This window comes from Helicoverpa zea, chromosome 6 (assembly GCF_022581195.2).
Source record: "Helicoverpa zea isolate HzStark_Cry1AcR chromosome 6, ilHelZeax1.1, whole genome shotgun sequence".
NCBI lineage: Eukaryota > Metazoa > Arthropoda > Insecta > Lepidoptera > Noctuidae > Helicoverpa > Helicoverpa zea.
This window is the reverse complement of record NC_061457.1, coordinates 600,004-627,267: the sequence shown is the minus strand read 5'-3', so window position 1 is coordinate 627,267 and position 27,264 is coordinate 600,004. Positions and strand designations below refer to the sequence as shown.

Here is a 27,264-nt window from a genome sequence, read left to right as displayed (position 1 = left end):
CATTATATTCCGAGAACTGGATATCTATCTACATTAGATTACTGCCGTTCATTACTGCGTTAGAGCCATAGATACAGAATAGTAGATAGATCCGGCAATCAAGTTATAAGTGTGGCCAAAATGAAATACAGCAATTGCGTGACTTTTTCCGTTTGTTGCCCGTGGTACGAAGTGAAAATAACTCGATTGCCGACATTACTCTTAGCTGGCTAGAACTGGCCGCACTCCAGGCATTGGTCGTGTTCGAGTTTCCATTCTCGTGATATTTTTTTTCAATTTTTTTTTTTTCTCTAATTGACATTTTAGTATGGACAAAATACACCGTAAATGTAAAATGGTATATCTTGAGAAAGAAAACTCGTAATGATGTAAAGTAACTGGATTTGAATTGAGAAGAGCACTAAATGATTCTTTAGTTAGATAGAAAATACGAAAAAAAATAGTGTCTGTAGAAAAATGGCTTTAAATATCGTTAAAAAAGCATTTTTAGGCAGTTCCAGATTGGTTTTTCTCCAAAACTAGACGTGCTAGAGCAGTCCGGTGTTCTAGACTTCGATTCTGTGATAGATAATCTGCCAAAAATTTATATGTTTCACCTTGGATACGAAAATGCTGTTGACTAGTGTAATACATTTGAAATAGCGCTGCTATCTGTAGCTGCTCACATCTGTATCTGTATCTGTTACAATAATTATTTACTTTTCCCATATTGACTAGTAGGCGATGTTTTGTACAACGATAATCTATTATAATTAGGGCATGCAATTTCGGTAAAATAAAAATTACCGGTAAAAATCCGGTAATTAAAATAATTTTACCGGTAAAACGGTAATTTTTGTATTTAAAAAAAAATGTTATATTATATCAATAATATTGGGTAGTCTAAAACCAAAAAATAATTAAAAATACAAGGTATAAAGTGGTAAACATTTTTTGTGACGTGGGCCGTACCAAAAAAACATGTCAGTACCATCCGTACGCGATGTCGTCGACAAAATACAAGAGAAAAGGCTGCGATGGTTCGGCCATGTAAAAAGGAGACCACCTAAATACATCGCCAATGTTGTGTACTCAATCTCAATATACCCGGTCAAAGGCGCAGAGGCAGGCCGAAACGGTGGTGATTGAGTGTCGTAATGAATGACATGAAAATCTACGAACTCGAAGAGAAAGATGTCCTGGATAGATTGAAGTGGAAGAAGAAGATACGGAAAGCGGACCCCGTCACAAGACGGGATAAACGCTAAGAATTGCCGTGAAAAAAAAAATCATTTTTTTCATTGAAGTGAAAGCCCTTTTTTATGGTAAATCGTAGGCATTTTATGGACCCTGGTCCATTACTTGCCAACAACCCCGCAGCCCCGGCAGGCCTTGGCCCTGCGCGTGGAACAAGTCGGGCCGCCGACACGGGTCTGTTGTCTATACAGACGGAGGAACGTTGAGCCACCCGAACTCACCGTCCACAGACCGACGCCTACGGTGGCCGGGAGTCGTCTCTCGACACTCGGCGACCGTGGTGTCTTCCTGGTCCACTACAGTGGCTGGGATGAGAGGTGCGAACTCGCAGGCGCTCTACCGTCTCCTTCTCGAGCATGACTGCTTCGCAGAAGGAGGCGACGGCTTCCCATTCCCTCTCGCTCCGGACCATGGCTTGTACCAGGGCCGGACGCGAGAGGTCACCGCTGCCTATTGGCTCGACGACAACACGGCGGTACCCTTCCCAGGCAGTGCACACCTAGACTGTGTGCTCCACCGTGTCCTCAGAGCTGTCCGTATTGTGGTGAAGTAAAAGCCCTTGCTCAGTAAGGTCATAGAGTAGGTAAAATAAGCATAAGCTACATTTTTACCTAATAGGAGCTGACAGCTATGAAGAAATTCAGAATAACCGAATGAATAAAATTTGTTTAGATATTATAAATTAAGATGAGAATGAACATTTGTATCTAACCTACCTAACTTTCCTAAAAAACAGCAACTTTAACACTCTTTCAATATGTAATTTATGCAATATTACATTATGTTCAGGCTACATAATGAAGATTTGACGTTAAATGAACAATTGCTGTATATTATCACAAAAACGTAAAAACCGGTAAGTTACCGGTTACATATTATTTTTACCGGTAAATTAAAAATCACGAAAATGGGCGGTTTTACCGGTAAAACCGAAACTGGTAAACCGGTATTGCATGCCCTAATTATCCTTACTAATATTATAAATCGGAAAGTGAGTTTGTTTGTTTGTTTGTTTGTTTGTTCCGCTTTCACGCCGTAACTACTGAACCGATTGCTTTGAAATTTTGCAGACGTAAAGTTAGAAGTCCGGATTAAATAATAGGGTACTTTTTATCCCGAAAAAAATAGATATTCCCGAGGGAAAACAAAAATATTGTTTGCTTGATGGATGGATTGTAGATGGCGCTGTGTGTCGTTTAAAACAAGGTAATATATTGCAAACGAATATAAACATGTAAATTTAGAAGCTAAATGATACGATAATGAATCCCCGAAAATGAGGAATTCCCGAGGGATGATGTACAATTTGTTTAATCGTCTAAACTGTTTTTTTTTACATCTACTTATATATTGCAAACGAATATGAACATATAAATTTAGAAGCTAAATGATACGATAATGAATCCTCGAAAATGAGGAATTCCCGAGGGATGACGTACGATTTGTTTTATCGTCTTAACTGTTTTTTTTACATCTACTTATCCTGAATTAACTATAATTCAACGAATTACTAATTGGTATAAGTATTAGTTAAGTTATTTCGTTCTTGAGGTATGCGATAGATGGCGCTGGGTGTTTTTAAAACGTGGTAACGATGTGTTTTTAAAATACATAAGAAGTGGAATGATAGCTTTTTAAAACGTGGTGACGTTGTTTTTTTTAAGATACGTAAGAAGTGCAATGATATCTCGCGCTTTAACCTGTAGCTCATTGTTCAATCGCGAGCTTCCCGATAGCTCGATAGATGGCGTTGTGCTTTTCTGTATCGTGGTGTTAAGGTTCGCCGCGAATTAGTCTGTTTTGAAATCAGTGGGGCCCAGTAGCGCCAGGGCCAGCCGCGGCTGCGGGTTGTTCGAAAGAGGTACCGCGGCCCTGGTATATAAAAGGCCTAGGACGGAACACGACGATTTTAGTCAGTAAGAGTCTGACACTCCCTCACCGCTGCTAACCCACAGCGGGAGGGGTGAACCGAATTCCACGCGGGCGAAGCCGCGGGCGGAAAGCTAGTAATATTATAAAGCTGAGGAGTTTGTTTGTTTGCTTGAACGCGCTAATCTCAGGAACTACTGGTCTGATTTGAAAAAATCTTTCAGTGTCAGATAACCCATTTATCGAGCAAGGCTATACTCTTTGTAAGGATTCGTACGGAGGTTCCTACGGGATGCGGGTGAAACCGCTGGCAGAAGTTAGTTTATCAATTTTTTTTTAATACCATTGTAACACGTTGCACATTAGCGTCACGTCCCTGCTTTAAGGCGCGGGCCCACCGCGGTGCACGGAGAGGCTACGCACGTGTAAGAAAATGTATGTGGTTGTGTCCACTGCAACCCACGGAGAGGCTACGCATGAATTGACGTCATTGATACACGCATAGCTTGCTCGAATAAGCGGTTACGTAGCTCAACGCTGTCAGCGTGGGTCTACCCGTGCGCCGTGCCACGCTATACATAGTCGTTGGTCATATTCCTGTACTTCAGTGGAAACGTAGACCCACGTTGTCAAACAAATGAATACACGCAGCTAAAATGCGCCGCGTGTCCGTGCACAGCGTGCACTGCGGTGGAGCCGCGCCTTTACAGTTACACTAAAACTTTTCTCTATACCTATCGATGAAAACGTCATGAAAATCTATTCTATACTTCTCCCTCTTTTTAGTATACACGGAATTGAGTATACCAATCTGCTTTTATTATAATTGTCAGTATGAAGAGCTATTGAACAGTTGCGGTCAAGATAGACTGCTTCAGTTTTACGTGGATCACCAACCTCTCAGTAATGACTCATTGTATTGAATGTTAAGTGGCCAATTAAATATTTACAAGACTTCAGATTAAAACTCTTTATATCTTGTACCTATAAGAAAATACTGGTTGAATATCTCTCTAGGCTTGGACATTGTGGAATATGGTTAATGACAGAGGTGTTTAACAAACGTCAGAAGATCCAGATGTGAGCGTAAAATGTCAGCAGCTTATTTTTAGATAGTTTTAAGTTTTATTGTAGATTCAATCTTGGACTGTTCACAATGAAATTAATTGTTTCGAATAGATCGGAAAGGGCATTCTTTTTCGGGTAACAGGTGCGTGCAACCTGCCCTTTACGAAATGTAAGTTTTACGCGTACATTTTTCTTACAAACATGTGGAATAAATGACTGGTTTTTTACAAGCTTTTATTCCACTTGCCATTTTTTAGTTGTTTTTCGCAATATTTTTCAGTGCACAGGCAACATGAGCACAGAAGACATCGCTGCGACCACTGTTTGTAAACAGCGGTTTAAGGGTCTTGAGAACTTCCTGAAAAGGATTGCTTTTAACTTAGGTAAAGTATAAGCCCATTTATGAATTACCTCAATAATCTTTTCATAATTATATTAATAAAAAATAAAAAAAAACTGTTTCAGGCAACACACCATCCCAGACTGAAGTTAAAATAATATCGTGTATACCGATAGACGTGACAGATTTGCAGCAAAAGATCCTCCACCTGGAGAAGCAGCTGGAGGAAGCCCAGGGCCCGGCGGAGCCGTCAGATATGAGTAAAACCAGCAAGACAGGCAAACAGGCCAAGCTACCCAAGTCAAAACGCACGTCCGTGAACACAGCGATCGTAGAGACTAAGTTCCCCAACGTGTCGACAGCAGCCATATCCTGCAAGTCGCTGGATTGTGATCGTAGTACTAGTCCAACATGTTTACATCACAAGAGAAAGTCTAACGTCTCGTTCATATTTCCAGAATTTGAAACTAATTTAACTTCGTCCCATTATCACTCAGCATCTCGCAGTGCTGCAGATAAGGCGAAACATAAAGTGGATCATCGTCGCCCTAGCAAGAGAGAGATGGCCGAGCCAAAACACGAACACCGACACCATAAACATGATGAGAGCAAACGAAATTTCTTTCGAAAGAAAAAAAACATTGTAAAAAGTAAAAGAGGAAAGTCGCCCTGCGTGTACTATGCACAGACCTTTGGTTCCCCTTTCAATAGACCGGTCATGGTCGATGAAGACCAAAAGTACGACAGCAGTGACGTTTTGAGTCGATCTTATTTGGCTAACATGATTAATAAGCAATACAAACCGAAAGCCTTAGGAGATGACCTCTCCTTAATAAGCCAGTTCTCATCGCCGGTCTGCAGAGACGTGCAGCCGCACTGTGAGGCTCCCTGTACTTACGAATCTGACATATGCTCATGTTGCCATGGTCCATTCCATAACATAGATGAACGAATTAACAAACTCAATAACCCTCAGACGTACATGCTCAATGAGATGAACACTGGCAATGCATATTATGATACTAATCAATACGACTTAGTACCTGTAAAGGAAAAGCCAGTCAAGATTAAGAAGGACTTAGAAATGCCAAGAAAAAAAGACCTCAGAAATAATATTGACATGAAATGCTGGCCGGAGAATGTTCGCACGAAGTATCGCTACCAATCATTGTGTCCTTTACCCGCAACTAATTACTGTAAAGTTCGACCACGTAATGAACACAACATCAGAGACAAACCAGATAACTATGGAAGAAGAATACCCGCAAGGCTCATTAGAGCAGGTGCAAAGTTAAGAAAAGAGACAAAACGACGAAAAGAAATTTATAGGAGAGAGCGACCTGTAATCATTGAGACATCAAAAAGTTGTTGTATTGACTTTGGAGCTACTTACCCGAGAAAAACTTACAAGAAACCAAAACGTCAAGAGAGTTTACAACCAATTCCGATATCAAAGAAAAACGCAGAATGTTTAACTACTGCTATAAACAACAATGAGTGTCAAACAACGATGAGCACCGCCGAGGTGAACAATGCTGATGCTAAAACAGAAGCTACTTTAAACCAAATCAAAAGTATTCTGCAATCTGTTTTGGAAGAAGTTAAAATTTCTAGTCAAACGAGAAGTCAGCTGATACCCGAAAAGCATAAAAAAGATGCAGTCGTCCAAAAAGGACCATCACAAAATAACGTCCAATCCAGTTTGATAAACAGTTTTACCTACAGTCCCTATACCATGGCTCCTTCTGCATACATGGCATCGTGCTCGCGGCAGTTAACTCCTAGCCAGTTCTATTACCCCCAAGCGGGAATGAAATGTTTTCAAAACTTTCCCCTTTTCATACAAACCCCAGGTCGACATATGTGCGCTAGTTGCTTTCGGAATAGTTCTCACGTCAAATCTTCACACTTCAAACAAGCAACAACGACTGCTACCAACACTGATGACGTAAAAGAAAACCACAGTAAGGAAACTGAAAAATTAATCAAAGAAATATATAAGTCTATGGCGCTAACCGTGGACTTGCCGAATAAAGATACTTCGCTAAGCGAATATGACGAAATGACAAAATCTTTTAATGGCTTTACTACACCAGTAATCTTAAAAACGGAGCCAAAAAAGCCAGTCAAAAAAATAAGGAACGTGGTTCAGGCGGTATCGGAGTTATTTATGAAGAAAGACATGGTGGACACGTCAGATACACTAAACACAACGCTCGAAAGCAAATTGCCTTCAAATGAAACAAGCACGCGATCACAACTGATTGCCACTACTGATACCGAACAGAGGATAAGAAAAGATCGCCAAGATAGATATATACGTAATAAAAACTTGCAGCCTCTAACGGTTCACGAGGAAAACAGAACGTTTCGTGAAGCGATGGCAAGGAACGCTGTTACTATCACCGAGTCCGAGACAGCGAGCAGCGAGGGCGATACTGATACAATAGAAGTTAGACAAGACGTAGTAGAACCTAAACACGTAAGTTTATTTAATAATTGCATAAATAGTTTATACTTATTTCTATAAGTTCGGTGTATTTTTATTCAATTTGTAGAAAAAAGAAAAGGAAAGTCTTCTCAGCAAGATGTTCAAATCCGTGTTCAAGTCGAGAGAAAAGACGAAGAAGAGGGGAGAGAAAACTGAGAGCGAGGAGGAATTAACCTCTAGCGACTCTGATGACTACCAGACCGTGTACAGCCAGAGGATCGAGAAGACGGTGAGGAACAGGGGGCGCCCGCAGAACATACCCAAACGTAAGACCCATTCCAAGATATCCTACAAGCAAATGTATCAGAGAGAGCGGAGCCCCGACAAGAAGAGGGCGCCCTACATGGAGCAGGAGTACCGGCGCTACTGGGACGAGCACCTCATGTTCCACGACAACCGACAGAAGTTCTCCTCCGACCGACTGTACTCCGACCAGACCACTCCTCACAAGTCTGCCTACTACCAGACTTACGAAGCGAGAAGATCGCTCGCTCAATCCCCAGGGACTATGAATAACAGTAACGAGAATAAATTGGATGCTAAGTCTGCGGCCAAAGGGCTGGCGTGGTTAAAGAAACATAAGATGGGCGTCCATTGCGGCGAGCAATGGAAGAAGCTGATACTTGAAAGTTAAGTTATAACGTGATTGTTTAGTGTCGTTTTGTGTTTTATTGTGACATGTCCCTGTTTTTGAACAGTTTTTGTAAAAGGTTAAATAAAAATTTCCGTCTTTCATATTTCCGTTTTAGTAAAAAAAATATGAAGTGGTAACTAAAGTAAGAGGCAGATTGATAAACAAAACTTTAAATTATTTGTAACAATTTATTAGAATATAAAAGCTTGGCTTGCGTTTCATGGCTCAGTTCTGTGATTGTGCTTACGTCCATGGAACAGGCTGCGCGATGTCACCTCGAAAATAAATATGTATATATTTCCTTCGACTCATGTCAGTTTCAATGGGAATTTCTCCAAATCGTTGGATGCTAGGTAGCGTAAATCATCTATTACGTATCTGAGAACAAAATAAACCAGTAATTTACATTCTTTAACATGATTTGCGTTAAAAATTCTTATAAAATTTGCGAGATACATGCAGCAATTTAGATGATCTTGGAGACTGCTACAAATCGATGAGTTTTTTTTTATTAAAAAAATTATCCTATGGATATCTTTTAAATAAATTGGTTAAGATATATTTCTGGTACAGATGTCCAGTACTCACCTATAAAATATGAGAGGCAGAGGCGCAGTGCTGAGATGCCAGAGCGCATGCGCGTCCCACGCGCTCAGCTTTGGCGGGAAGTCGAAGAGCTCGAGCGCGAGCGCGGCGCCCGACAGCAGCGTGAAGGCGACCATGCGCCACGCGTAGCGCCGCCCCGACACCCACTGCCGCCACGACACCGCCAGCCACAGCAGCGAGCCTGTCACGCCTGGGAGATACACACTGTTATGGACACCCAGGCCCACTTGTCGAACAAATATCATTATTCCAATGGTCTAAGGCTGTTTCTACACGGTGCTCTGTCTTGCGCATGTTGAGGCATATGCGCAGGTTACATGCATTTTAAGAACGTGTGAATCCAGCAACTCGCGCGTGTACCAAAGCGATATACGACTGGGTATTCGGGGTGGGTCGCTAGTTAAGTATATAGATGACTTACCGAAGACGACGTTAACCTTCATATTGTAGTCATAGTTGATGACCCCGGCGTATAGATAGCGCACATGCGTCACGAAGTAGAACAGCGGCACCAGCAGTACCGTGAACGTCATCAGCTTTGACCGTGAGTAGAATACTCTGCACGACAGAATTCAAGATTATTTGGTTGTAGGTATTGGCTCTTATTTGTTACTACAAAATTGTGGCCGGTGGCACTATTGCATCGCCCATGAAAGCGAAATAATTTGAATCGAAATCATATTTGTTTGGTATTTAGATGTGACACTTAAAAAATATCTTACGCGTAAGGCGGAACTCCCGAGTACGGCAGCATAACAGAGCGGCATTTAATATGTATTGCAATGAAAAAATGAAAATCAATAAGTATGTAAGTTTAACCTGACAACAGCCGTGACAAATAAGCCCATGACCATGGACAGCGCGCACGCATAGTCCATGAACTCAGTGAACGAAGTGTCCCGCGCGTGGAATATTGTGGACCATGTCCACGCATTCATGCAAACCTGCAAAAATATCTTGCGTATATTACTTTGCTTGTAATTGCCTAAAAAAATCTACGAGGTTTAGTTAAAGCCGTTTGTTGGCATTTGGATGGATTATCATTCTCTTAAACATTGGAATGTATGCTGAACGTATCCAATGGATAATCCAAAGCCAGATCCTCTTGTTAGATTGACATAAACTCTAAGGCTTTGAAAATATTATAATTGAGGAAGAAAACAATAACTAACCATAGCAAAACCACGCCACAATTTTGTAAAAGGCGCGACGTAAGATTTCGAAGTAGGGAGCCGTCGTATCTTTTTATACATGTATGCGTTAGTTGCAAAGTTTAGGACTGATGCGAATACTGACGCTGGTTCTTGCATGCCCAGGATTCTTATAAAAGGCCACTGCAAAAGTAAAGAAAAAATAAAATAATTATTGTAGCTTTGTTTTGTCTATGATAATAAATCATATTTCCTGCAGGAATTATTAATTTCAGTGGCATGCACTTGGAGAGGCCTATGTCCAGCAGTGGACTGCGATAGGCTGATGATGATGATGATGAAGCAAAGTTACTAGACATATTGCGTAGAATGTGAAATAGATCTTTTAAATAACTGGCTATTTACTTTCCAGGATTCTAACATAAATTAATTTATATTCCAATTTGTATTATGAGGGTAGTACGCAGTGGTTTAGATCATATTTGTGGTAACAAGCACAGAAGAAAACTGAACCTACCTACCTTGCCATGAAACTTGGGTGTATCTTGCCCAGCGTTGTGGAACATTGTGACAGTGATCCACATACACTGGTAGCGGCACTCATCCCGGCAGGTCCATTGCATCAACCTGCTCCAGAAGTCCTGCTGCAGCCCCGATTTACTCTTAAATGATTGACCATCTGTGGATTTGAAGGATTTTCAACTATATACCTGAGAAACATTGTACATTTTGAAGTTCTGTGATGCTATATAGCAACATTCCTTTCCACAATTGAACGTAGATCAATCATTGTAGTGTATCTGCATCTGTGTATGCCATTCTGACTTGATACGCAGGATGTGATGTCTTTTTGATTTTACATTGCTTATAAATAAAATAAAGAATAGACCCATCATCAGAAAACTAAATGTATAATAATAGTGATTGCTAGTGTCCTGTATTTATGAGTATTCTATATCAACAGAGGTACCATATTCATATTGTACGCACTAAGGTTTAATGTTGTCGGCAGCCTTTACTTACTACTGATATGATGTGTTAACTATTCGGTAAAACCAAACAGGTGATGAGAAACCAATAATTATACCTTTCAAAGAAATACTTACTGTTGGTACAATTTTCTTTTTCAAATTTATTTAAGCAACTCCTATACACCTGGGAAGTGTCACCAATGCTACATGTTATAGGCGAAAACCTTTCACACAATAATAGTGCGATAAAAACACTTAAAACTAACTTCATCTTAACTTGGATCTTTGTTTACATGCACCTATAGGACTTTGATCACCTAAGTAAATATGTGAATAAATCCTTTGTACTAAGGCATTTTCAAGAAATTCATCAAATTCCACCGGATAGGGTAAATTTCTCCGATAAAGATTTCAAATTCCTTTGATTTCCTTCCTACTGCTGTTTTGTCAGCTGTCATTTTTGTTTTGTTATCTTATCAGTGGCATTTACGTTCCAATTCAAGATATGTGAGCAAAAGTTACAAGAGCGTGAATAATGCTGAAGAAGACAAACTAAAGTAAAAGCAAGTTATTTAAACTTGGCATCAAATATTATTGCATATATATTTAATACAGTAACTAAACATACAAAAACAATGCCGATGGTTCTAAAAATAGTATCGATTTTTTTACCAAACCGTGTAATGAGACACAAATGTCAAAAGCACGTATTATATATATAGTAAACAAGCATGAATAACCTAAAAATTATCTAATTTAATACGTAAAATTCCTGAAATACTGAATGTAAGTGTGTTGATAACAATGGTGTTTATCTTCAGAACCTTGTTCGCTGCAAAGGAACTAAAGAAGCCTCGGAATTACCTTCGAAGTAAGTTCATAGATTCAGTGAGACTACATGTAAAAGGTGGTACAGGCGGGACTGGTCTCCCAAAGTTTGGCGGCTTAGGTGGACAAGGTGGCTGTGTTTACTGCGTCGGTAAAGAAGATGCAAACCTCAGGAGTGTTATGTCCAAACATCGAGGCAAGACAATCACCGCTGGTCATGGGGAAGACAGTCGTAAAACAAAAATAGTTGGTAATCCAGGCTCAGACGTAAAACTAGAAGTTCCGCTAGGAATTACTGTGTATAGAGATGATGGTAAAGTTCTAGGATCTATTGACAAAGAGGGTGAGACAGTAATCATTGCAAGAGGTGGGCCTGGAGGCACCCCAGAAACTAATTTCCTAGGCCACTTTGGTCAGGTACACCACATAAGATTGGACCTTAAATTAATTGCTGACATCGGCCTTGTTGGCTTTCCGAATGCAGGGAAAAGCTCCTTATTGAAAGCCATATCAAGGGCTCAACCAAAAATTGCAAACTATCCGTTCACTACAATAAAACCAAATAAAGGAATCATAGCTTACAAAGACCTCCGGCAGATCTCTATAGCTGACCTGCCTGGACTTATTGAGGGTGCTCATATTAATGTTGGCCTTGGGCACAGTTTTTTGAAGCATGTAGAGAGAACAAAGATATTGTTGTTCATAGCTGATGTGCAAGGTTTCCAGCTCAGCCACAAACATCCCATGAGATCCTGTCTGGAGACTGTACTACTGCTGAACAGGGAGTTAGAACTCTATGATCCTGAGCTCTTACAGAAGCCAGCTATACTGGCTGTGAATAAGATGGACTTGCCTGGCACTGATGCTATACTCAAAAGTATCAAAGAAGCATACAAGGATATAAATTCAGTGGTTGAGACATTACCAGAAGACATTAGACCAGAAAGTGTCATAGCTTTTGATGACATCATTGGTATATCTGCTCTTAGAAGAGGCCCAGGCATAGAAGAATTAAAGAACCTGTTCAGAAAGAGATTAGATGACTTAGCAGATGAAACTGATCCAAACATAGTGCATCCTAGCAAGTTATTCAGACAATCAAGAGCTACTGTCAGAGAAAGGGGATCTAAAGTTACTTAGTTTACAATTAATTAATAAACTCTGTGATATATGTTGTCTCACTTTATTGTTAGTAAACAGCCTTATACAATACATTGCTAGTTTGAATAAGTGGCATTACATAGTTTACTTAATTTAAAAACAATAAAACCAAAAATATATTTTATATTTTTTTATTAAACATATTAATTATAAGCTCCATAAGTGTTCTCTGCCTTACATGCTACAATCACTATCAAAAGTTACTCAACTGCCAATTCCAACTTAGTCTAGAATCTTTCAAACCAATGGGTTTAAACCTTTATCACAGTGATTCATAAGTTACTTAACTACCAAACTAGGGATAGAATCCTTATGAAATAAATGACGTTGTTTCAAAACCCTTTGACAAACATTTGTGTCAATGTATGACAAGAATGTAAAATTATGGTCCACTTGAAGTTACCATAAGAACAGCAATAATTCTCATCCCCATTTTGTTAGTCAGTAACAAGCAACATCCGAACCGTATCCTACACTGGACATAACTACTTATACAATAAACAATAATTTACAGATTATAAAATTATCCAACTCCTTACATGTGGATGACATTACAAAATATACATTGTTCTAAATTCTAGATTTCGTAATGAATGATAATTGATGGGTTTATTACAGTAACAATTTAAAATGTTTAGGCAATATACCACTAAAGCTACAGTCTACATAATAAGCACTTATTTAAATGGATTCAAAAAGAACAATCTCTACATGTCATAGGCCCATCAAAAGCAAAACAACTTATATAGATTGTAGCTGTGGTAAACTGTTGAATGAGGAAGACGAAATGTATGATATCAACAATACTTAAAACATGAGGGTATTAAAATTACTTCTACATTAATGTCTATAAACGTGGGCTTATCATATTTTTGCTTATTCCCAAGCTATTCTAGTCACAAACAAACATCTTAACATGTAAACAATTTATGCCACTAAGTTTTGTGAAAATGTAGCCTTACAAGTATTGGTACAAAAATAAAGTTTGTTAGAACGTTCGAAAACATGGAAGGGATGATGCAAACAGTCGATATTGAGCGAAAAAAGATAGTGTTAAAAAATCTTCCGAATTAGTCTCAACCCCTGAAACGAGATTCTGCTAAGCAGGTCTAGATATGATTATTTTTTTTTAATGGCCGAATCGCTTACTTTTTTTATTATACCTTCACTAGGAACAGTCATGAAAGTTAAATATTAAAACTGGTCCAAAGTATTTAACTGGAAAAAATAACCAGACGCAATTAGTTCGCCATCCATCAAACCCAATATTTTTTAATCTACAATTTAGTTTTGCATCAACCATAGCCACATTACGACGACAGAGAACAGACTAGAAACATAAGCTTACACACTAAATAACTAAACAGGTCCTGTTGTGAATGATTCAATGCACTTTACAAAGTTATTGCAGATCTTTGAGTGCTAAATAATTCCGATCATCGAGAATTCAATCCTAATTATGCTTTTGTTTTATTCATCAAAAGATACTGATTGCAAATTAAATCGCTTGAATAAAATATAGCTCTGATAAATTATAGTAAAATTTTAAATTGATTCGATTTTTATTCACTCTAAACTAAAAGTATACATGTCCCATACTTTACTTTGAAATTAAATATTTTGTTTGACAGTAGAATTTAATGAACAGTTTTATCAACTATACAAACATAAAATCGTTGTGAAATGAAACTTTAGTTAATTCGATGATTAAAAGGTAACTCCAAACCTATCGAGCAAGGTAGGAAGACTATTTAACCGACTCCGAAAGACGAGGAGGTTCTATTTGCTATTTATCGTAGAAACAGTCGAAATATTCGTGGATTTTATTAAAATGGATACATCACAATTTAAAAATGGCAGTTTATTTACAAACTGCCACTTTGCCTATTAGGCATGATATGCATTAACATATCGGTAGAATCCTTATAACATTACTCATATTTAGCTGCCGCATAACTGGTGGGCATTTGAATTTCTTAAAAAAACACTTCTTATCTTTAAAATTACCTCAAGTTAATAGAGTAACAACTAGTGTTAAATAATAAACAGTTTAAGGTTCATAATGTAAATGTAAAGTAAATAATCACGCCTGACAATACAGCTACCGTGATTTTTGGTTATCTGAATAAATATGTTTTTTCATAATTTAACAATTTAAAACACAGATTATAAATTGGGGACGAAAAATTAGGAAAGTTGACCCCACCACTATGTGGGATACGTAGCAGGAAAGAGAGAGAGATACATATCATACAGTAAACAATAAAAGAAACAATATTTATAATCTAACGGAGAAATTTGTATGCATGTGTATGCGACAGCTAAGTGGGCCCGTTGTGTTCAGTCGTCGTACCTCTCCTCTGCCTCGGTGGCGGTCTCGGCGGGCGGCAGCGAGCGCGGCGACGCGGTGCCCGAGCTGCTGCCCGACCCCGACCCGCCTGCGGGCGCCGACTCCGATGTGGAGCCTGCGGGGAGTGCATTTGTGTTACTTATGCGGACAGGTCTTAGATGCTTTGGGAGTTGTTTCGTAATTGTTAAAAATCATAAATCATATTTGTTGTATGGGAGCCCCTTAAAGTATCTATTTTGTTCTAGTTTTCACTACCTATTTGTTGTTAAAGAGGCAACAATAATACATCATCTATAAAAATGTCAACTGTTTTACTATCACACTAGCCGTTTTACCGCGGTTTCACTCGCGTTCCGTGGGATAAAATATAGCCTATGGCACTCACGAACATTGTAGCTATCAGTGAAAGAATTTTGGAAATCCAACCAGCGGTCCAAAGATTACCCCCCTCTACATACAAACTTACAAATTTTACCTCTATATAATATAAGTATAGATTTGATGAGATGCAGCCAGGGGAAGGACGGACAGCAAAGGCTTATGCTAAGCTAAAAGTGTGACGTGTAGTTACCGTTGTGGTGCGGGTTGGGCGCGTGGTCTCGCTCGGGGCGCAGCTTCTTGGCGGCCGGGTCCTCGCGCGCCTCCTCCGTCTGCGCCGGGCACTCCAGGTGCACCAGGTGGAACACCTGCACGGATACCCAATAGTGACCAATCGTACCATTACACATAAAACTGCATAAAACAGTGGGTAGTCAAAAACATAAATGGAATATAAAACCGAGGATTTTTTTTATAAATTATAAAATTATTTCCCCATAACGCCCCTAAGGCTAAACTAAAACCAACTCTGCCAAATGTAGTTTTAACTAAGCAGAACCAGTGATGAAGTCACTTAATAAGTTATGTTATTATCACAAACTTAGTTTCTAACTCAAAAAGAAATAAAATCTAAACAGAGATCTTTTAACAATCATTTTGAAGTACCTCATTGACGGAGTTGTTGGTGCCGACGATACGAATGATGGACACTGGACGCGGCTTGAAGTATATCACTTGCCATGACCTATAACACAAAACACATGAGAAAAGTTGTTGTAACTAATATTAACAGCCACATTAAAATAATGCATGAAATAAAATTCCTACCAGTATTACAAACACGAAAGTTTATGAAGTTTGATGAAACTTAGCTGAACTATAGCTTATTTACACGGATGCGGGAAGTAGTTCCCTTCTTCTTATCGAATGTGGTGCAGGTTTAATCACCGAGCCAGCCCTAGTCTCAGAGTCTGGTAGTGCCTCAGGGAGCGAGTAAACCGCTGGCCGATCCTAGTATCTAAATTCTAAAATGTTTACGGACACACTTTTCAGAAGTATATGTGATGCTCCTTATTACCTGCAAGACTCCCTAGTCCTATCACAGACCATCTCCCAATCCCAGTAGTTAAGCGAGGTCTCCACGTAATACGAGTAGTGTCGGTAATCGCAGTCCCACAGGAGGAGCCGCAGCGACGCCAGCAGGTAGGGCTGCGCCAACTGCACCACGATGGCGCCCGAGCCCAGCTGGTGGCACGTGTAGCCCTGGTCCCAGTCGTAGTGTTCTGTGTCGCCGTTGATTAAAGCGTTGCGGGAACGACTGGGTTAAACAAAAATCATTTATTGTATTTAGGCTGAAAATTAGGGAAATTGTTGAACGAAAAATTAGCAAAATACAGTCTCTAAATATTGTGTTTACCCTTCATTGTTGAACGAAAAATTAACAAAATACAGTCTCTAAATATTGTGTTTACCCTTCATTGCATATGTATTAGAATAGAACTTAACATTTTATGTATTGTGTTTGTGTATGTATATGCTGTGGGTGAACCTAATAAATCATTTAATATATAAACAGCTTTTTGTTCAGAAGAAACACTGGCAGAAGGAACTTCTTTAGCATCACAGTCACGATACGCAAAAGCCTGGTAGGTTGATCGATTGACATTCTTTCAACTAATTTCGGCATACAAAGAAACAAGTTGGTGAACTTATGGATCACCCAATAAAGCCCTATGAACTTTGTCTGATCGCACTTACATAACTTTGCATCGTCAATAAAAAGTCATGTAAGTGCAAGAAGCAAACCAAAGGGCTTTATATTCTGAGTACATATTACATAATTCATAAGTTTCCAAACAGGTTTTTTCCTTAGCTATAAATTACCTGATCCCCTCAATGACGACGGCGGACAGTTCGACGGTGGCGACGTTGTGCGTGGGCTCCACGAGGCCGTTGCGCAGCGGCGGCACGCGCGATGTGTGACGGGCCTCTAGCGCCACCGCGTGGAACACCTGTGCACAACTTTATATACAGTTTATCGACATTAAACGAGGAAAGATAAGGACTTCCTCCCTTAATAACATAGATACAAAACGGCAATTCATGTGTGTGTCATCATGATAAAAAAAAGTACAGCTGATCATCTAACGACGCCTTGACTAGTTTCTCTGTGCATCAAAAAGTACGTTAAGCCTCGGTATTTATCAAACAGGTTTGTTTGCCCAAACATGGCGACAAAGAAGCATTGCTGTAACAGATTACTTTATTTATAGAGTCTTAGTCAGCTGTCGGTTTCTATTCGAAACTGGATGCAGTTAGACTAGAAACGGTAAATCCTCCTCCGAGCCTTTTCCCAATCATGTTGGGGTCGGCTTCCAGTCTAACCGGATTCAGCTGAGTACCAGTGCTTTACAAGAAGCGACTGCCTATCTGACCTCCTCGACCCAGTTACCCGGGTAACCCGATACCGCTTGGTTAGACTGGTGTCAGACTTACTGGCTTCTGACTACCCGTAACGACTGCCAAGGATGTTCAATGACAGCCGGGACCTACAGTTTAACGTGCCATCCGAAACACAGCCAATGGTGTATAAGATATACTTAGAAAGTACATACAAACTTAGAAAAGTTGCATTGGTACTTGCCTGACCCTGGGATCGAACCCGCGCCCTCATACTTGAGAGGTTGGTCCTTTACCCACTAGGCCACCACGACTTTTTTTACGACAAAAACGGTAAATAAACGATGACGAAATTATGGGCACTACAATTAAACTGCGTACCCTTCTTTAATTATTCATCCTTCTCCGTGTGAGAGGAGGCCTGTGCCCAGCAGTGGGACGATGAAAAGGCTGTGACAAGCCTAATTTATACTCCTAGAAAATAAAGGGTATTTTCGCTAGGTTACCTTATTGACGGTGTTACTGGTGCCGACCAGTTTGATGTACTGCACGACGCGCGGCTCGAAGTACAGGTTCTGCCAGGAGCGACAGAAGTAGTTGCTGTGGTCGATCACGCGCACCCAGTCCTTCTGGTCCACTGACACCTCGATGTAGTACGCGTATGATCTGGCCACGAGAACATTATTTGTTTTTACAGAAGTATAGATTAAGGGACGATAAGTATGTAAAAGATAAGTTAAGCAGAATTAAGAGAGGGGCTAACTCCGGACTGTCCTGTTCATCAAATGTTCCCGCAAGGACCTCGATTGCCTGAACTCTGAATTAAGTCCTTACCATAATCTATGGACTTTCCTCACTTTAGCATAAGCGAAATATGGGAATGGGATAAGCTTTTTATATACCCTAAGTTACCACATACCTGTTATCTCTATCCCACAGCAGCAGCCTGATATTGTTGATAATAGTAGACGTGGCCAGCCTGACAATGATGCCCGGGTTATCCGGGGCATCGCTGATGGTATGCCGGGTGTACCCTCGCTCCATGTCATATGTCTCCGTGTCACCGTCCAGCAGGGCAGAGCGCATGTCGCCAGAGATCACCCGGGCTCCACGCTTTGGAGTCGCTACGTTCTCCTCCGGCACTGTTGAAAGTAATGAGGTAATGGCTGTGTTCTGAAGATAATCTCAGTATACTGGCTAATATTCGTGACGTCACAGTCGCACTCGTCTCGCCACCACAAAATGCTGACACAATAATATAATATGACGTCGCGAGCATTGCCCAGTATGCTGAAATGAATTTTGGAACACAGCCAATATGGTTTTGGGACTTTTGGAACGTTATAGAACTTCATTTTAAAGAAAAGGATAAATTTATTTAGTCATCAAATCTTTTTAAGACTTATATAACGAAACTCAGTTCCAAAGATCCTAAATAAACAACAAACAGTATAAAATCTGAAAGAAAACTTATTAGAAGTCATAAGTTAATAGTATAGGGATTCCTCTTGTTCTCCTTCACATCGCCGGAAAAATATTAAGATACCTACACCGCACAGCAATCATAAAACCCTTGAAAAACAGACTGACTTTTGACGCGTTCTACGCGCTAGCTGCTGACCTAAAGAATATCCATATTATTACACTCACTTATTGCCTTCAAGTCTCATACCGAAGAATATTTTTCTTTAAATGGAGATGACTTAGCATAAACAATTTAGACTCTGAGTAAAAAACTAAAAATAGGTTTCGCCCCAAAATAGCCTGGACACAAATTGCAATAAAATAATGTGGTGTTTTCGTATAATTCATATAATTTTTAAGTATCAAAATTGTCGTTTTGGACTCTTACAATGTTGTATTTGATGTGAAGGACTAAGTATAATATTATTTGAATCGGAAGCCTATTTCGTAGCTATAATTTATTCTGTATCCGTGTCATATTCATAGTACTCAGAATAATACTTTTTGGAATGTTTTGCCATAACGTCGTAATATTTAGTGAAGTGTAGATTAGTGGATTCTTGGAGATTCTTGTGAGTGAGATCGTCCAACTGCACAGTGGGCGGCTGTCCGGCGGCGGGTATAGCGCGTGGCGCTGTGACGTTGGGCGAGGTGGCGCGTTGAGTTACCGCGCACATGTCCAGGTTCGACACCGTCAACTTACGACTTTTGAAGTCCGTCATAGACAAGGCTGGCGTATAAAACAAATACGGCATGTCTATTTCTCTTTGCAATGACGTAAGTACTATCTGCGAGGTGCTAGCAATTTCCCCATGAACTACAACATTTTCCGGCGTCTTCTTAGGAACAGTAGAACAATTAGTTACATCAGAAATGACCGCCTGTGCTCTGTTACCCTCGTCACTCGAGCAGAAGGCGCTGGCCCACGCGTCCTCGGAGATGCCCGAATAATCAAACTGAGATATTTTACAAGACATTTTCGCAGATCGAAGTCCTTCAGCTTCCGCTTGTAACTCGTAACGAGTAAATAAAGTTGTTATATCTAGTCTGAGCATACTCTGCATACTGTTCGGAAGTTTCTTAAAGTTTTTAGCATAGCTCAAGAAGAAATAGTCTACAGCGTCCAACTTTGCCCTTTGATCACATTTAAATCTAAGATATTCCAAAACTCTATCGGCGGGTTTCGCTCTGTATTTAAATTTCCGTTTTTTTAGTTCGGGAGCAAAAGTCTTTGAGACTACAGGGACCGAGTCCCGTTCGTCTGGCGAATACAGGTCAATAGACGATTGAGAAAATATATCCTTCAGAATATCTTGTGCCTGATCTGCGTTATCACTGTTACTGCCTGAAAATCCTCTTTCGTTGTAATCCTCGATAAATCGCATTTGTTCGCCCCAAGGCCACCTGTACTTTCTAGAAGATGGTCCGCACTCATTATTTTTCTTAAACTTGTAGTAGGTGTCTCTGAGACCCCTCCACTTAGAGCTCCAGTGGTTACCTGCGAACAACATCAGGTTGAGGCACCGTGCGAGGGAGGGGCTGCGACGCTTACTCACCGCGGGCTGGGCTCGAGGCGGGGGTAACTCTGTGCCTACAATACCAGCGGGCGACGAACACCTATAATTTTGACACTTGAAAATTACAAGGACCCTGAATATAGGTACCCATTCTTCTTCATCGGGCATCGAAAATTCAACAGTTTTACGATTTATTTTTAGTTTAGAAGGCTATTTACTAAAGACGATAGAAACAACAAACTGTTTTAAACCGTTAGAGACGATTATGTTACCCTAAAGTAAAAACCATTGCTAAAATAACATGTGCACTGAATAAATACATTCCGTAGATACATTCGCAAGCAATATTACACTTTAGAGAACAAATGGAGAGCTTGTTGAGTTTCTGCATTTATTTACCAAACTGCGTAAATAATCACGCAAAATCACGCAAAGGAAGTAGCAATCCTTTAGAAGCTACTCAAAACATTTAATGGTGAAGTTCCAATCGAGGTTAAAGTTAAGGCCAAATTAAAAAATCGTTGGCTATGGTAACTTTGCAAAAATAGTCTTATTTTTATAATACCTCGATTATAACTTATACAGTACCCAGCATCTAGATTAGCTCTTCATTTGTTCCGTACTCCATGTCCTCACAATACTTACACAGCAATCCTCGGTGGCGTAGATCAGTGCTCTTAGTCTGCGTCTTCTCCTGTATAGCATCGAGCAGCATGTCGGGCGTCACCAGCGAGAAGGGTCGGACTACGGTCAGCAGTTCCTCCAAGGTCATCAGGGTTAGACGCACGCATTTCAGGATTTTTTCCTGGTGAAGGAAATTAGTTACCAACATTTATGTGACTGTTACAAAACCTTAACTTTGGTTTTACTCTTCTTTACTTTTATCTTACTTTACTCTATGTTACTCTTATTTCACTTTTATTTACTGTAAAATTATTGATAAATTAAATCGGTAATATTAGAATCAGGCGTTACTTTGCGAAAAACCATGGCATAAATGTTATGGAAAAATAAGTAGGTAACGTTAATTCGGCGAGAAAATAAATCGAGGCTTGGATGCAGAACGTAGAACTACTCTCATGTATATAGCAAAGTTCCTACCCTCCCTCCCTCTTATTTAGGTAAACTAAACACTTACTACTTGCGCCTATTCCGTATCAGACTTAATTTACCTTTATTTTACTCTATTTTTACTTTACTTCTTCATGCTGTAATAAGTTATTTTTGTAAACATACCACTTGCGCCTGTCCCGCCTCTGACTTGACCCACTGCTGGTTAGCGTTGAACCAGTTGCACACCGCTTTGAATATGTCGGCTTCGGGCGCGAAGAATGAATCGCGTTCTAGGAGACCTTGTAGCGCTTCCTATGGTGAAAATAATATTTATTTGAAGCGTACAATATTATATTATTGCAGACATTTGTGTGGGGTGAGTAAAATATTTAACATCAGTGAAAATAAACCTTACCACAGAAAGTTGCAGGAACGTGTCATGTTGCAATACTTCAACAGCATTCCTGTCTAAGAAATTGTAGCAGTAGTCCATGAGCGCCTTCAGTCCATACAATCTGTGAAAACAAATTAACAAAATTAATTTCTCCAATTGACCCATTACTCTTTATTTTTCGAAATTTGTATGTGTTCATCGACTTTTGGGGATGACTGAAGTCGATTATTCCATACCTGGCAGCATCGAGCACGGAGCAGACGTTCCTAAGCGCGAGCACCTGCCTCAGGTAGTCAGATATGGCTGTCTCCAACTCCTGGAAGTTGAACTGATGCGCTAGCCCTAGCATGTCCAGCACTGTGTCTTCTCGCAGCATCGAGAGACCCATGTGACCTGGGAACACGCATAACATACTTAACTTTCTTCTAGTATCATCATAAGTTTAGTTCTGAATCTGTAGCAATGTTATACAAATCAGTATAATCTGCGATTACCTCGATAATTACCTGAGTAAACATATCGAAGGAGCGCCTTGAAGGCTTGTAGTGGCGCTTGCAACTCTACTTCGGCCTGCAATAGATTAGGATGTTATTAGTAAATAAAGTAGGATGTGAACATACATTTTCTATTGAAAAGGCTTTTCAGACACATGTTCAATAGTTCAATTCGACATTCAATGATTATGGTTTAACATCCCCAAATCCAGAGGGATAATCTTGACTTCTTTATACCCAGGAGGGCTGGAAGAAGAAACCTTTTCGTTTGTTTACCTGGTTCGCCTCTCTCATGCCGCCATACAGCAGCGCCCTGAAGTAGTCACTGCTGGCAGCCAGGATGACCTTGTGCGCGGGTATCCGCTGCCCCTCCACGATGAGCGTCACATCCGAGTACTCTGAGGATAGGCACAGCGAACCTATGTGTTCCGACAGGTGGCCTGACAACATACCAGCTGTTATTGTAACTATGTGTATGAGATAGGTAAAGTAACAAGAATTGATGTTTAAATTATTCATGTGTGAATGTATTTTTCGTGCAGGAAAATAAGGTTTCTTTTTGATGAATCGATACGCCGTGCGAACAGCATTTTTACTTAGCATATTATTATGTTCCACAGCCACAATTATGTGACAGTGATTTGAAACAATGGTCTCACTGTTACAAATCACTGTCTGTTTGTTGGTCCGGGCTACTCAGTATGTTTTGTCTTACAGTAATAAGTTAATAAGTGCCTATTCTGTAATCTGTGTGTAAACGCATTATTTTTTGGGAACAAATATAATGACCACCATAAAATGCTTTGATACCCTTAGTTTTGCAACCAGAAAAATCTACTGAACACCAGAAAAATAAAGTCTAAAAATGTAATAGTACCAGCTATTTTAGTCACGACTTCACTTTAAATTGTATTCGACCACCAAATTTAGTAAATGATCACCAACTCTTGACGACCAAATTAATGTATTATTTTTGCCTAAATAAGTCACTGTGATTGCCATAAAATGTAGGCTTATTATCAAATAAAGTATTATGATGCCATATTAAGTTATGTGTCCGGCTTGCAATGCATGCGTGAGTGTCAGTATGACGAGTGACAGGGGAAAATGGAAGAAAATGACATATTGCGCCGACCCCAAGTAAAATTGGGAACAGGGCAGGAGAAAGAAGAAGAAGAATGTGTTTCTCAATACACTCCCTCGAAAACACACTCTTATCGCACTGTTTAGAGGCATGCAATAGACAATTTTCCACCCTAGTGCAGGAAAAGGGTCCCCATAATGTAATTACATTTATTGTATCAGGCCGAACTTATTTTTTTGGAGTCAGTTTACTTAAACAGGATAGCAAGATGTAAAAACTTTGATTATCATTTTATATTAAAACGCTGGTATAATTTTGATGATCATTCACTACTTTTGGTGATCATTTACTACTTTTGGGATAACAATGATTTATTTGGACTCATTTTGCTTAAATAGGATAGCAGAATGTAAAAACTTTGGTTATCATTTTACTTTAAAATGGTGGTTTAATTTTGGTGATCATTTACTATTTTTGGCTTGCGCATGATTTATTTTGGAGTAATTTCACTTAAATGGGATAGCAAAGTGTTAAAACTTTGGTTATCATTTTACATTAAAATGCGAGTTTCATTTTGGTGATCATTTACTATTTTTGTCTGCTATTTGTTACTATTTCTGGTGATCAGTTAAACATAAGCCTTATTTTTTTCCAAATGTTCAATTTCGTCAATACAAACGCGTTGCGGTTGCTGTTACTGACCGGATAAGATACATAAAAATAGCTACAATTAATTCTTACACGCACATCGGTTAGCCAAGACCTAGGTACTTAAGTACTTCCACTGTTACATTTTAACAAAGGTTTGATTAAATTTGTTCTTCAAAGGCACACAATTGCTAGTGGAAAAAGGAAGCACACTGCGACGTATCCGCTTGGCACCACACGATAGTACCAATGTGTGTGGATCTGGCAATTTCGGGATTAGCAAATATTAAGGCCAAGTCACCTTGAGCAAGCGAAGTGACTAAAACTCATCCCTTCGTGCCAAGAGAGGGCCTGAAGTGTGACGATAAAAAGAAAAGAAAAAAATTGTTTTTCGAACAAAGAAACTCTAAATGAGTTGCTGTAGGTGGGGCGGGACAGATGAACTATTTGCCATTGAAATTAAGAATCCGAAAAATGTGGAAGAAACCGTGGTTATGCGATAAAGATACAGTAAAGAATGGTCTTTTTATTCTATTCCTATTCACAACACAATACTTCTTATGATCTGAAGTCCTAAGTCATTGTTCAATCACAACGCAAAATACAATTAGGTTGGCGTGTACGGAACTAACATTCATAAATATGTATCGGCACGCAATCGGAACATTTTGCGTGCTTGCGAAAATTATATCTATAGTCAAGTGACTTGAATAAGTCGAAATATAAATAGCAGTATATTTCAATAGTATTACGAGACTAAAATGACTATTTTTGGAACTAGGTCACCAAGTTCACTAATGGGTATCGTAAACTTCAAGAAAGCACATGATTGTAGTATGTTCGCCTTTTTTTTGAGTGTTATACTCACAGGTTTAATGAGGTTTGCTACATCCTCCGAGCCTTTTTCCCAATCATGTTGGGGTCGGCTTCCAGTCTAACAGGATTCAGCTGAGTACCAGTGCTTTACAAGAAGCGACTGCCTATCTGACCTCCTCAACCCAGTAACCCGGGCAACCCGATACCCCTTGGTTAGACTGGTGTCAAACTTTCTGGCTTCTGACCGACCCGTAACGACTGCCAAGGATGTTCACTGACAGCCGGGACCTACAGTTTAACGTGCCATCCGAAACACAGTCAGTGGTGTCTAAGATATACTTAGAAAGTACATACAAACTTAGAAAAGTTGCATTGGTACTTGCCTGACCTGGGATCGAACCCGCGCCCTCATACTTGAGAGGTTGGTCCTTTACCCACTAGGCCACCACGACTTCCCGACACGACTTAGGTTTGCTACATTCTCCATAAAATCAGCTTTAACACAATAGACTTGATCGTGTTTTAAGCCTATATCAAAATTATGTTACATCATCAACCAATACATAATGAAAATTTAAAACACTCCCGCTTCAAACTCAACTTTTTTGAGTTCAAATGAGTTAAACATCAATGTATCATTAATAGCTATAAATCTTATACTAACTATCAATTCTCAGCTTAAACAATTGCAGTTAATGTCTACTTAAACCAAATCTAGTCTACATCTACAATCCAATCCGGTCTACAATCACTGTAAAAAATAAAAGAGCAAATATATCTTACTAATGTGTTCAATATCGCCAATGCGTGCACTTGGTGTGTTGTTGACGCTCATGTACTGGTGCTGGCTACTCATTGTCCCAGGTTCGCATCAAATGTGCTGCAAATTACAATACAAGCTGTACTCTATGATTTCGTTATTTATTACTACTTACTATACTTATTCCTTGAGTTATACTACTTATCATTAACAAGAAAAGTTTACCACTTTACATTGTTTACAATAACAAGGTCTTAAGTCTACATATTAAGTATTATAAGCTAGCGAGTTAATATTACTATAGGATGTTAGAAAAATCCCACAAAAAATATTGTGAATGCTTTTTTTGTTAGTATGAGTTTGTCCTTAGATATAAAGTATGAATGTATAACCATTCTGCTCTGCCTAGTTATATCTGTAACTATAGTATAGTAGGAGGGGAACATTTAACCCCTTTCTGCTTTTTGTAACATCCTTTTAAATACACATGTTGCTATAATTATTAATGAGAAGAGTACCAGATAAAAGTATTTCAATTGTCTACAACTGGGAGTATTTGATTTGTAAGGGAATGAGATGATTCTAAAGAAGCTTTCACTCAATATAAATGCCAATACAAAAAGCACCTACATTATTCTAAGTTACTCACATAGTGTATTGGATTCAGAATCTGATATAGAATCACCTGTGGTAATTTGACTTGAATCCGGGTATATGTCTTGCATATGTGTAATTTATTATTAGATATATCGCTCATTCCTTAGGCTATCCAAATATCAAAGCGATTAATTGAGACAAATGGTGCTTATTGAATCTTTAAACAATTAAACATTCATTGAATTTTACTGTTGTATTTCAACATTAATTTCATTTCATACACAATTTATCAGGAAATTGATGTGTTAGGTAGAACACCGAGATCTTTAATACATAACTACTTTTGAATATTATTTAGAGGTACCTACATGTATTAAAAAATCTTTAAAGTGTTTATTGACAGCTGCATTGTTCAGAGTACAAACCAAAATATAATGATCCATAAGCATTGACTCGCATAACCGAGTTTTTATAACAATACTGGAGCAGTTTTATATGTACTAAAACTATTTCCAATTAGAATTATTGGGTTCCATCCGCATAGGTGTCTCCAAAACACAACAAAGAAATATCTAGAACATTTACACACGCTTATTTATTGCAATAGGAATCAATTGATTTCAGTGTGCGCCCTGAACAATAAAAAGTTTTGGTATTTAAATAATGAAACTCGAATCAATACGTAGTTTAGTTTATATCTAAGCCGTAAATAAATATTTTACAAAAAATCTGTTATACATACGCATTAAAAGATAATCTTCGCCTATAAATATTTTAAAGAGCTCAAAATTGAGCAGTTACACAAATTGCTCCCGTTTTGTATTTTGTTTTGTAAATACTATTTTTTTGTATGATTAATTGCGAAATCCTCAAGAGGAAAATTTATTTTGACAAATATTTCACTATTTGACAACATTTTTTTTTAACTTTGCGTTTTATTTTTACTATTGAATAATCACATTTAGGGTACTAGCCTTTTCAGTAACAAATGGTGGAGATGGCAAGAAGTTAAAA

The 27,264-nt window shown here is 39.1% G+C and overlaps 4 protein-coding genes across 7 annotated transcripts; 2 read left to right on the top strand and 2 right to left on the bottom strand.

The window, feature by feature from the left end:
• Positions 1–4,465: 4,465 nt before the first annotated feature.
• LOC124631436 lies at positions 4,466–7,638 on the top strand. The gene is made up of 3 exons (XM_047165831.1): positions 4,466–4,556; positions 4,639–6,995; positions 7,072–7,638. Exons 1-3 carry the CDS (start codon positions 4,466–4,468, stop codon positions 7,636–7,638), a joined length of 3,015 nt encoding a protein of 1,004 aa, XP_047021787.1.
• A 168-nt stretch (positions 7,639–7,806) lies between these two features.
• On the bottom strand, positions 7,807–11,026 carry LOC124631000 (post-GPI attachment to proteins factor 3). Of its 2 annotated transcripts, none has more exons than XM_047165069.1 (7): positions 10,502–11,026; positions 9,917–10,074; positions 9,417–9,578; positions 9,064–9,188; positions 8,666–8,802; positions 8,227–8,470; positions 7,807–8,016 (listed from the first exon to the last, which is right to left on the bottom strand). In XM_047165069.1, the coding sequence occupies exons 1-7, from the start codon at positions 10,635–10,637 to the stop codon at positions 7,947–7,949; spliced, it is 1,032 nt and encodes a 343-aa protein (XP_047021025.1). In that variant the 5' UTR covers positions 10,638–11,026; the 3' UTR covers positions 7,807–7,946. The 2 variants fall into 2 exon arrangements, with proteins under 2 accessions (XP_047021025.1, XP_047021026.1); XM_047165070.1 differs by having other exon boundaries at positions 8,227–8,434.
• Positions 11,027–11,057: 31 nt separating this feature from the next.
• Positions 11,058–12,474, top strand: LOC124630999 (GTP-binding protein 10 homolog). The gene has a single exon (XM_047165068.1). It carries the CDS (start codon positions 11,171–11,173, stop codon positions 12,332–12,334), a length of 1,164 nt encoding a protein of 387 aa, XP_047021024.1. The 5' UTR covers positions 11,058–11,170; the 3' UTR covers positions 12,335–12,474.
• Positions 12,473–27,176, bottom strand: LOC124630997 (BTB/POZ domain-containing protein 9). Of its 3 annotated transcripts, none has more exons than XM_047165065.1 (15): positions 26,993–27,167; positions 25,677–25,773; positions 22,622–22,785; positions 22,358–22,421; positions 22,088–22,244; positions 21,873–21,972; positions 21,641–21,769; positions 21,050–21,209; positions 18,343–18,565; positions 17,930–18,089; positions 16,908–17,035; positions 16,102–16,341; positions 15,690–15,768; positions 15,277–15,391; positions 12,473–14,820 (listed from the first exon to the last, which is right to left on the bottom strand). In XM_047165065.1, exons 2-15 carry the CDS (start codon positions 25,747–25,749, stop codon positions 14,696–14,698), a joined length of 1,917 nt encoding a protein of 638 aa, XP_047021021.1. In that variant the 5' UTR covers positions 25,750–25,773; positions 26,993–27,167; the 3' UTR covers positions 12,473–14,695. The 3 variants fall into 3 exon arrangements, with proteins under 3 accessions (XP_047021021.1, XP_047021022.1, XP_047021023.1); XM_047165066.1 differs by lacking the exon at positions 26,993–27,167 and adding an exon at positions 26,303–26,485; XM_047165067.1 differs by lacking the exons at positions 12,473–14,820; positions 15,277–15,391; positions 15,690–15,768; ... (2 more) ...; positions 17,930–18,089; positions 18,343–18,565 and adding an exon at positions 18,598–20,385 and having other exon boundaries at positions 26,993–27,176.
• Positions 27,177–27,264: the final 88 nt, after the last annotated feature.